The 12389-nt window shown below is 37.6% G+C and overlaps 1 protein-coding gene across 4 annotated transcripts in view; it reads right to left on the reverse strand.

The window, feature by feature from the left end:
- usp9x.S (ubiquitin specific peptidase 9 X-linked S homeolog) overlaps positions 1–12389 on the reverse strand; it is a 132180-nt gene that overhangs the window by 99347 nt on the left and 20444 nt on the right. For all 4 annotated transcript variants that reach the window (XM_041583748.1, XM_018249221.2, XM_018249219.2 and 1 more), the window contains exon 2: positions 8915–9162. In XM_041583748.1, coding sequence (XP_041439682.1) covers positions 8915–9010 — 96 coding nt within the window. In that variant the 5' untranslated portion in view covers positions 9011–9162. The remainder of the gene's footprint in view (positions 1–8914; positions 9163–12389) is intronic.

Raw genomic sequence — 12389 nt, forward strand, 5'->3', positions numbered from 1 at the left:
CTGTTATCCAGAAACCCCGCAGGTAACAAGCATTTTGGATAACAGGTAGAGTCCTGTACGGGTCCATTTTTTGGTACCCGTACCTGCAACCCAGGCCCACATTCTTACCCGCTTGGACCTGCTACCCGACCCAACCCGCAAGTACCTTATCCACAACCCAGACCCGCTGACAATCAAGAATCAGGAAGTGCTGACATTGTCTGGAAGTGACATCATCATCAGAAGTAGACGTGGCCAGAAAAAAGGAGTAAATACCGCTATTGAGAAGACCCGCAAAACCGCCCCCGCGGCCCGACCCGCGTCTATACCCGCACCCGGAACTTCTATCTGCAACCCTCAGCGTACCACAGGTTTTTGCGGGTAACCTGCGGGTACCCGACCCGTTGCAGGACTGTAATAACAGGTACCCTACCTGTTTAGCTATTTAGCAACATATTAAATCAGGATTTTGCAGAATCTTTTAAATTCTTTTAAATATTTTATGTAGTCATGATGTATTAACTACATTTTGATGATTGGAGAAAAAAAATTAAGAATTAGGTCACAATTTTGTCCGGCATCCTATATCTGTCCCAATGTGGGGATATTCATCAATATGGTTACAGGGGATATCCTTAAGTTAAAACCACGTGTATATGAGCAGAATATATCTGTTACAGAGAAAAAGGATATTCAAGAAATGCGTAAATGGGATGATGTACAATTCAAGCAATCAGATAAAGGAGGGAATACAGTAATTTGGCCAAATACCATGTATATGGAGGAGGCCAATAAACAGTTGTTCTCATCCAGTTACAAAATGATACAAGGCGATCCAACTGATAACTATAAGGTGAAATATGATAGAATAATTAGTGAAGCCTCTGCTAATAACGTAATTAACAAAAAGGAAAGAATTTTTGACTGTCCAAAATCCCCGGGTAGCAACGTTTTACCTTTTACCCAAAATACATAAAAATACTGAAAAACCACCGGGGAGACCTATAGTATCTGGAAATAACAATCTAACAGAAAAGGCAAGTCAATATATAGACCTCAGAATTAAGCCTCTAGTGGAACGTCTACCATCATATGCACGTGATACAATGGACGTCCTCAATATCTTAGATAACATACAAATTGATGGGGATATTATTCTTATAACCATGAATGTAGAATCCCTGTACACCTCTATCAAACACAAAGGGGTTTCTGGAAGAAAAGATAGTACAGGGGGAACAATTTGGCATGTACCACAAGAATATCATCAGGTGGATACACTATATAGATGATATCTTATTGATTTGGAAAGGTAGCAAGGAGGAAGCAGTCGAATTCGTAGAACAACTTAATAAAAATGAATTAAACATCAAACTGACCTTAGACATGTCTGAGAAGTCAGTTTCCTTTCTAGACCTCCTAATTAGTAATGAGGGTGGGGGGAGATTAACCACCAAAACGTTGAGGAAAGAAACTGCTACCAACTCCCTACTAAACCAAGCCAGCTTTCACCCATTTGCAGTAAAAAGTTCTCTACCAATAGGTGGATTTTTAAGAAGAAGAAGAAATTGCTCATCTAGGGAAGTATTCAAAATACAGGCCACAGAATTGAAGGGGAGGTTAAAACAAAGAGGATATTCAGGAAAATCAATAAAAAAAGAACAACATCGAGCCTTATACACTGATCGAACAAAATTACTCAAACCCAAAAATAGAAAGATTACCGACCAAGAAACAGTTAGGTTCATAACCACATACAACACTGATAGTTCTAAAATTCGGGATATTATGGATAAACATTGGGCAATCTTATTAGAAGATGAAACCCTGGGACGGATTTTACCAAATAGAGTGGCTGTCTGCTACAAAAGAAGTCCAAACTTAAAAGATCTATTAAGCAGAAGCCATTTTAACAGAAAATCATTACAAAAAATCATAAAGGCTGCTTTCCATGTGGGGAGTGTAATATGTGTGACAAAATGATACATAAGTCCACCTTTGAAGATAGATTTGATATAAAACACAACATTAATGATTACATCAATTGTAAATCTAAAGGGGTAATATATACTGCTTAGAATGCCCATGCAAGAAAAAATATGTAGGTATGACCACACAGATGGTAAAAACTCGAATACAACAACATTGTAGTACTATTAGAAATGCAGGTAATAATAATATGAAAAAAAGTGAAAAGAACCTATCAACCGTGGCAAGTCACTTTGAACAAGCACATAACATGAATCCCATAGGATTGAAATTTTGGGTCGTGGAAAAGGTGAATTTGGGGATTAGAAGAGGTGATCTAGAAAGAGAATTATTGAAAAGAGAAAGCCATTGGATATTTAAATTAAACACAGTATCCCCTGTAGGTATAAATGAGAATAATTTATTCACAGCCTTTATTCCATAACCAATCAAGTACACAATAATAAAAAATTTAAATATACAGAATCAAATCATGATATATACACACAAACAAAAATTCATAAGATCAATTAAAAATATAAATAATAGGTAAAATATATACAATAGGGTAAAGCATATACAATCTTTTAAAAAGAGGATATAATTACAGGTCTAAAATTGGAACTGACGAACCTAGGCAAATACAATTAAAACATAAATAGAATAAAATAAATGTTTTCAATTAATCATGTAAATTACATTATGGATATATACCCAATTAATAATAAATCCAATGGGCAAACCATATAGGTTTGCAAGCAACACAGATCCCATGAAATTGACTAAACCATTTTGGTTACCATGGAAACCCGTTTTTTACATACAGTGGTGTGAAAAACTATTTGCCCCCTTCCTGATTTCTTATTCTTTTGCATGTTTGTCACACAAAATGTTTCTGATCATCAAACACATTTAACTATTAGTCAAAGATAACACAATTAAACACAAAATGCAGTTTTTAAATGAGGGTTTTTATTATTTAGGGAGAAAAGAAATCCAAACCTGTGTGAAAAAGTAATTGCCCCCTGAACCTAATAACTGGTTGGGCCACCCTTAGCAGCAATAACTGCAATCAAGCGTTTGCGATAACTTGCAACGAGTCTTTTACACCGCTCTGGAGGAATTTTGGCCCACTCATCTTTGCAGAATTGTTGTAATTCAGCTTTATTTGAGGGTTTTCTAGCATGAACCGCCTTTTTAAGGTCATGCCACAACATCTCAATAGGATTCAGGTCAGGACTTTGACTAGGCCACTCCAAAGTCTTCATTTTGTTTTTCTTCAGCCATTCAGAGGTGGATTTGTGGTGTGTTTTGGGTCATTGTCCTGCTGCAGCACCCAAGATCGCTTCAGCTTGAGTTGACGAACAGATGGCCGGACATTCTCCTTCAGGATTTTTTGGTAGACGGTAGAATTCATGGTTCCATCTATCACAGCAAGTCTTCCAGGTCCTGAAGCAGCAAAACAACCCCAGACCATCACACTACCACCACCATATTTTACTGTTGGTATGATGTTCTTTTTCTGAAATGCTGTGTTACTTTTACGCCAGATGTAACGGGACGCGCACCTTCCAAAAAGTTCAACTTTTGTCTCGTCGGTCCACAAGGTATTTTCCCAAAAGTCTTGGCAATCTTTGAGATGTTTTTTAGCAAAATTGAGACGAGCCTTAATGTTCTTTTTGCTTAAAAGTGGTTTGCGCCTTGGAAATCTGCCATGCAGGCCGTTTTTGCCCAGTCTCTTTCTTATGGTGGAGTCGTGAACACTGACCTTAATTGAGGCAAGTGAGGCCTGCAGTTCTTAGATGTTGTCCTGGGGTCTTTTGTGGCCTCTCGGATGAGTTGTCTCTGCGCTCTTGGGGTAATTTTGGTCGGCCGGCCACTCCTGGGAAGGTTCACCACTGTTCCATGTTTTTGCCATTTGTGGATAATGGCTCTCACTGTGGTTCGCTGGAGTCCCAAAGCTTTAGAAATGGCTTTATAACCTTTGAAATTGAACTCAGGTGTGATAAACCACAGTTAAGTTATTTTTTAACAAGGGGGGCAATCACTTTTTCACACAGGCCCATGTAGATTTGGAGTTTTTTTTCTCCCTTAATAACGTAAACCTTCATTTAAAAACTGCATTTTGTGTTCAATTATGTTATCTTTGACTAATAGTTAACGGTTTTTGATGAGCAGAAACATTTAAGTGTGACAAACATGCAAAAGAATAAGAAATCAGGAAGGGGGCAAATAGTTTTTCACACCACTGTAGATAGTTTGAATTGAATTACAAACTATCCAGTCCCATGTAAACAGATAGAACTCCATGGTAACCTTTGTAAACACTGAAACTTCCGTAGACATACAGCTTCAGCCCTTCACGTAACCTGACATTGCCTGGTTTGTAGATAAGATGTCGCACACTACATTACATAGGATACCGAACGGGCAGTGGGTGATGACGCATGATAGAACTTCATAAATAGACACGAGGCACGCACAGCAAAACACAGCCTTGACAAGGCGTGGTTCACTCTCTCTATTATTGAATTTTAAATAGATCTCTTATCCTTACTCTTTTAAAATAATTACAGGAGTTACCGATTAGCAAACTCCTTTTTATCCTTTCTTCCTTTTCACAAGACGTGGGGAATTTGTGGTTTTTTATGAAAGATAGAAAACTTTTCAAGTTAGAAAAGGTATTATTGAGACCACAGTTCCCCACGTTCTGCCTTCTTTACTTGTGGTAATCCCAGATAGCAAAATGACCAGACAGTAACAAATGGGATGACTCCACCACTATCTCTTTTTTCCAATTCTAATCTTAATATATTACAAGTGTGAATGTGAAACAATTCTTGAATCTGTTGTTACATTGTATATCCTGCCAATCAACTGATAAGGTTGATACAATTTATCCTTCACAGGAAGTCCTTTGAAAGGAGCTTGTGTTTTTCAACAATTTTACTTTAGCTTTTGTGGAATTTATACACACAATTTATTCAATTATTTATTTTTGTTAATTAAATCCCCTGGGGGTAATTATGGTGGTTAATTAATTAGCACTAATGCACTTTAGAGGTTGTCTCTTTAATACCTTGTATTACAACAGGCCATAGGAGAACCGAATTAATCACATAGGTAATAATTTTAAAATTGGTCTTATTAATTGAATTCAATTGGTGTTTTGTATAAAGTATCACTATTAATTAAAATTGATGTATTAGAATGTTTAATGAATTGCATTTTTATTAATTTGACCGTATAATATAATTTAGCACATAGCACCTTGGTGATCTTCATATAGATAAGCACAGGCACTTTAGAGGTTTTTAGTTAATTATTGGCAGCAGTGTAAACTCTTTTAAGTGATTCTACAATATAAAGACATACAGGGTTTTACTTTTCTTTTCTCTTTTTAAATTTATAAAATATGTCCAATTGGTGATTGTACCCCGCTGTGTCCTTTCTTAAGGTGATAAGTTGCTGAGAATATACAACCTTTTGACATTTTTTTTACAACCTCAAAGAAAGCAGAGAACCTATTTTTGTGTTGTGGAATTGTAAGGAAGAACAAGCTACATCTGGGTAGCCACCACAGACAACCATAATAACAAATAGAAGAGACTAATTAAACATTGTTTCTAGCTTGGGATTTGAGCAATAATCAAAACAGGCTTCTGTACAAGTGCCAAAAATGTGAATAATATCTTATGAGAGATTTGTATGTTCTCAATTTATCCCAAATACAGGGGGGAACTTTTGAAGCCAATTTTATCCTTCTCTGTTCAGGCTAAAGGAAAATTCTAGAGGAACGTAGTCCAGGAGGTAGCCATTTAAGTTGGGAAAATAAGGAGAAATGATGCTGGTTACATAGCAGATAACAGCCCTGTAGAAAACAGAGTTTTATCTGTTATCTGCTATGTAACCTGTGCCTTCTCTCCTTTTTTCCAGCTTGAATGGCTATAGAGCAGTTTTGATTCTATAAACTATAGTAATCTTAATGAAATAAAACACACGGCTTTTACCTTCAAACATTTTTTCCCATCTACTTTCTATGTGTAACTGTTTTTCTAATATTTAATTGTAAAGTTTCATTTTTCACTTTCTAAAGCAGCTCTGGGAGGGGGTCGCTGGCTGACTGTTCTAAATTGACACAGTTAGTTGATACATTTGTTATCTTTGGCCATAATGAGCACAATCCCGGAGTTTCATTGAAGGCAGCTATTAGAATTGATACAATATTTGCGAATTTTCCACAGATTCTGCTGAGAACTGTATCAAATAAATGTAGCAAATTGTAACAGTTCAGAATGCTCCCGGATCACTGAGTTGCCAGACTGAAAAGCTAGAGACAGGAACACTAAATTTTAAACTTTAATTTTGGGAAAATGGTAAAAAATAAAAGATGGAAAGCAATTGAAAAAAGTTTTTTTTATGGTGAACAATCGGAAAACAACTGAAGAAAAAGTGTTTGAATAGTATGTTAAAGGGGTTGTTCACCTAACCCCTTCCACTTAGAATGAACCATAGAATGCACAATATTTTTGTTTTAAGGTATTTCAGGTATTGCTTTAGGGGACAGTACATGAATATTACTTGTAGTGCAATGCCTACTGTGGGTTCCAGATCTTACAAACGTCTTTCCTTTTACCAATATTCAAATCACCACATGTAAAATACAGTACATGCTGTGATAAGGATTACTCTTGACAAATTGCCCACTTTTGCATTTTTTAGCTAGAGCCCAAGAAGTGCAAGTTTTTTCTGTGTTAAAAGGATAGTGACTGATTGACCGGATTTACTTCAACAGCCTATTTACTAAACGGGTCTATTTTACTTTAGTTCAAGTCAACTAGTACAGGCAGCAAACATATATCTTTCTTATAAACTTTCAATACAGAAATGAGAATGGTACATTAGTAAACACTGGCAAGGACTAGTTAATCCTGTGATAGAGCAGTTTAGATCCCCCCCCCCATTAATGTGCTATTGTAGAACTCACAATCTTTCAGATCACTTAGGGTGGATGTGGGATTCATAACGGTTTCTCCCCAATGTGCCCTTGCTCCTGTAAAATTTGGTTTCCATACCTGCAATCCAAACTATGCCTACACGTCATTAAGACACCTTACCTTTACTCATCCATATTCAATAAAGTAAATGCTACAGGGACACTGGTTTTGTTATTTATCAAGTCAAAGGGCATGCATTGTGAATATGACCTTTCCTTATTTATATGAATTGTACCTAAAATGTGATTATATTGTATAATGTATGAATCACACTGTTATGTTGTGGCGTGCTGGATATCATTGGATTAAATTTTTGCATATGTCCGCAGGTTGGCTCTTTAGGGTTTAAATGCCGATAGGAGTAGAGTGGGAGAGGTTTTTGCTTTTAAATTCAAGTATACAGTTGTGTGTGCTTCAACCACCTCACATAAGTTCCTTTCGGGCAGAGTGCAAAGCAGTGTATAGGCCCTTGCCATGGGCCAATTATACAGCAAAAAGGAAAAACTGCAGCACCTCTTGTTTGCAAAATGTGAAAAATTTATTGCAATTGGTCAGTAACAGGCAACGTTTCGGGCCTTGTCTTGCCCTTGAGGCTTGAGAAAGGGCAAGACAAGCCCCAAAACGTTGCCTGTTACTGACCAATTGCAATAAATTTTTCACATTTTGCAAACAAGAGGTGCTGCAGTTTTTTCTTTTTGCTTTTAAATTCAACTCTGTTAAAAAAACCTACCACTCTTCCCTACATACACCCAACTTCTCCCCCCAGCCTAAGTGTTACCCGGGCAAATGCCCCTAACATTTTACTTACCCCTCGGTGCAGATTCAGGCATTGGAGTTCATGGTCGAGTAGGGTTTTTTTAACTTTAGGGTTTAGTTTTCCTTTAAAAGGTAGTTGGAAAACCAGTTATCTGAACACAGGCAATGTTTCAGAGCCACATGTCCCTTTATCAAGCCATACAAAACCACTGTCTAAAAGTTACAAGGTGCACTACCTTTCTTTTTTTGTTGCATTTGGAACCCTACAAATACCATGTTCATGGTTTTCTTACTTCTGGTTTCAAAAGTAGTAAACATAAATTTGGAAAAGCCGAGTGTCCATAGCCAAAACAGAAAAATTAATTAGATCTCTGGTAGAGGAGTCTAGATACTTGGCTTCAGTGTCTGCTGGCAATAGATCTATTTGTGCATCATTCACCTAGACAGCAATTGTGAGGCAGCAAGGATGTGACTACAATTACAGATCCAGCCCAATTATTTGGTCTGCTTTTGTTTAAAGTATACAATGAGCAATGAATAGGGCATGTTCTGAAATACTTTTTGCCCATTGTTTTAATGGCAAAAAATGTATTGCAATTTCTTAAAACAGAGCAAAAAGTTACTCCATATTTGGCCTTAGCAAAGTATTTAATCTGAATATGAGTATACAACCTCTTTCTTATTGTGACTGTTTTGTTAGCAGGAGTCAATTATGCAAAAGCATTAACTATATACTGGTCATCTAATTATTTATCTCACAAGGACCAAACATGAAGTACTGGTTAGCTCAGAAAATAAAAAAACAGATTCTTCGTGATTAGATAGGCAAAGCGTATGTTTAGCAGAAACCCTATCAATTCCACTTTTGGAGGATATATACCACCCCTTTATTTAAAATAATATGTCACATCAAACAAGCTCCAATGGGCACTGTGAACCTAAGGAAACTCTCTGGAGCAGGCTGTAATCACATTCTTTCAGCACTCCAGACAGAAACAATCAATAGTGTTTAAAGTCTGAACATACCTCAGAGCAGCTGATTATGTTCTGCATGTTTAGGCACAAAAACTAGTCAGTAATTCAAAATAAATCAGAATTTGACAATCAACAATGTTTTAAATACATTTTACAAAATTTAGAATTCAGAATTTTTGACCCTTGTGACCGATGGTTTTCTCATGTTTTTTATCTTCTTAAGACTAAATTATCCATACCTGATTCTGCTGGAGTGGAGGTTGGGACTGTCCATCAGGTGCTTGGCCCTGGCTTTCATTCCCTCCTACAGGAGAGCCACGAGTCGTGGCTGTCATACTCGACACAGGGCAGATCTTTGCAATTTTGTCTGCTTATGTAGCTGTAGCAAGTAAAAAAATTATAGTCCTCTTAATGTTGAGCCAGCATAAGTTTTTCTTACGAAGCTCCACCTCAAGCATAAAGTTTTTTGCAGAGACCATTGCATAACCTGTGGGAAGACAAAATACTGTGTAACCATATGGAAGAGTAAAGCATCCATAAAATACTACAAAATGATAATTACATGACGGCTACAAGGTATGCAAACTGGAAAATATTTTGGATATTAGATAAGTTTTTTCCCTGAATACATTTTTGAAAAAACATTTTAATTTAAAATGCTGACAAAGCTGGTGTAATATCCAGGAAAGCCTGGTGATAAAATCATTAATTCCTTTGAGAACTTTAAATATCTTAATTTGCAGGCCATTGTTGTCCAACAAATCCAAAACAAAACTTTTGTTCTATGGGACCTGAACACCAAATATATAATGCAAGTTCTCCAGAACCTCTTTACTTTAAGTATCCATCAGTATTTGTATGTTTGATTTATCCATGAACTTCTCTCATTCCTTTTTAACCTTTTAAATGCCACAGATCGTAGAATCTACGTTCTGTGGCAAAGGTACTTGAAATGCCACAGAACGTAGATTCTACGTTCTGCAGCATTTCCTGTTTCAGGAGCGGAGGAGCGGCTGTTAGAGCCGCTCGCTCCGTTCCTGCTCGATCCCCTGCCCCTAGGCAACGAGCAGAGCAGGGGATCGAGTGGCCCCTGGGGCGCGATCGCCCAGGGGCCCAAAAACAGCAGCAGGCACGTGTTACTTACGTGTCCTGCTGCTGCAGCCTGCACCGGATCGTCGATCTCCGCCCCCACAGCACACAGACAGGAACCACGAGGCAGATGTCTTCCAGGGGCTCTTCCTGATCGCCTGCAACAGTCTCCAGCGATTTTTTCAGGTTAGTGCAACAATTACACACACAAACACACCAACACACACTTATTACAGTAATACACACTTAGATTCACACTTACACACACTTACACATACATTTTTGGGGATTGGGGGGGTCACTTACACTCACTGCACTTACACACATGTGCACACGCACACACGCGCACATAACATGTAATTTACCATTTGTACACACGCACACGCACATACATGGCATTGTGGCCTTTTTTTTTTTTTTTCTTATCGCATCGTTTCTTTTTTTGGCTGAAAAAAATGTTTTATTGCCATTACGCATAGCGTATTCGCTAACCGTACTGTGCAATACCTTTTGTATGTTATTTCGGTGATTATATTGCAATTTTGGGTATTTTGGTGCATTTTTAGCCATTTTATTGAATTTTTAGCCATTTTATTGCATTTTCAGCTCTGCATATATTGTGTTCACTTTTTTCTAGCCGTATAACCTGTTTGGCCCATCTAAAATATTCAAACTGTGATTCTGACAGCTGATAACACTAGTCTGGAAAAAAAACATTGATTTTTGTGGTTTTATTGGATTTTTTTGCATTTCACCCTTTACTGCCTTATTTTGTTTTGCCTTGTAAATTTTATCTACTATATATCCATTTGGGGGTCTCTGTGCGCCACATAGTTTGGTATATCTATGCATTTTGGGCATCAAAGTGTTCAGTAGACCTCTGGCGTTCATATTTAGGATGTTTTATGCTGATACGTTACGAAATGTGGGGCATATAATGGGGTAAAATTCAAGCTTTCTGACAATTTTCAGAAATTTGATAAAAACCGTTATGTTCAGCATTGCTTTGCAGTTTGGCAGTTTGCAGTAGAAACACTTATTTACCCATATTGGATTCGTCAGAATGTGTACTTTCTGAAAATATATGGTTTTCTGGGGTCTCTGTACTGTTAGGGGGGTCTAATGTCGCATAATACACACACCAGGTGTTTATATTGCAGCAGCCAGCGCGTCAGCTGTGAAAATGTATATACACTATTGTCATTTGGGGGTCTCTGTGCGCCACATAGTTTGGTATATCTATGCATATTGGGCATCAAAGTGTTCAGTAGACCTCTGGCGTTCATATTTAGGATGTTTTATGCTGATACGTTACGAAATGTGGGGCATATAATGGGGTAAAATTCAATCTTTCTGACAATTTTCAGAAATTTGATAAAAACCGTTATGTTCAGCATTGCTTTGCAGTTTGGCAGTTTGCAGTAGAAACACATATTTACCCATATTGGATTCGTCAGAATGTGTACTTTCTGAAAATATATGGTTTTCTGGGGTCTCTGTACTGTTAGGTGGTCTAATGTCGCATATTACACACACCAGGTGCTTATATTGCAGCAGCCAGCGCGTCAGCCGTGAAAATGTATATACACTATTGTCATTTGGTGGTCTCTGTGCGCCGCATAGTTTGGTATATCTATGCATATTGGGCATCAAAGTGTTCAGTAGACCTCTGGCGTTCATATTTAGGATGTTTTATGCTGAAACGTTACGAAATGTGGGGCATATAATGGGGTAAAATTCAATCTTTCTGACGATTTTCAAAAATTTGATAAAAACCGTTATGTTCAGCATTGCTTTGCAGTTTGGCAGTTTGCAGTAGAAACACACATTTACCCATATTGGATTCGTCAGAATGTGTACTTTCTGAAAATATATGGTTTTCTGGGGTCTCTGTACTGTTATGGGGGTCTAATGTCGCATAATACACACACCAGGTGCTTATATTGCAGCAGCCAGCGCGTCAGCCGTGAAAATGTATATACACTATTGTCATTTGGGGGTCTCTGTGCGCCACATAGTTTAGTATATCTATGCAAATTGGGCATCAAAGTGTTCAGTAGACCCCTGGCGTTCATATTTAGGATGTTTTATGCTGATACGTTACGAAATGTGTGGCATATAATGGGGTAAAATTCAAGCTTTCTGACAATTTTCAGAAATTTGATAAAAACCGTTATGTTCAGCATTGCTTTGCAGTTTGGCAGTTTGCAGTAGAAACACTTATTTACCCATATTGGATTCGTCAGAATGTGTACTTTCTGAAAATATATGGTTTTCTGGGGTCTCTGTACTGTTAGGGGGGTCTAATGTCGCATAATACACACACCAGGTGCTTATATTGCAGCTGCCAGTGCGTCAGCCGTGAAAATGTATATACACTATTGTCATTTGGGGGTCTCTGTGCGCCACATAGTTTGGTATATCTATGCATACTGGGCATCAAAGTGTTCAGTAGACCCCTGGCGTTCATATTTGGGATGTTTTATGCTGATAAGTTACGAAATGTGGGGCATATAATGGGGTAAAATTCAAGCTTTGTGACGATTTTCAGAAATTTGATAAAAACCGTTATGTTCAGCATTGCTTTGCAGTTTGGCAGTTTGCAGTAGGAACACATATTTACCC

Source organism: Xenopus laevis, chromosome 2S, assembly GCF_017654675.1.
Source record: "Xenopus laevis strain J_2021 chromosome 2S, Xenopus_laevis_v10.1, whole genome shotgun sequence".
In the NCBI taxonomy this organism is placed as follows: Eukaryota; Metazoa; Chordata; class Amphibia; order Anura; family Pipidae; genus Xenopus; species Xenopus laevis.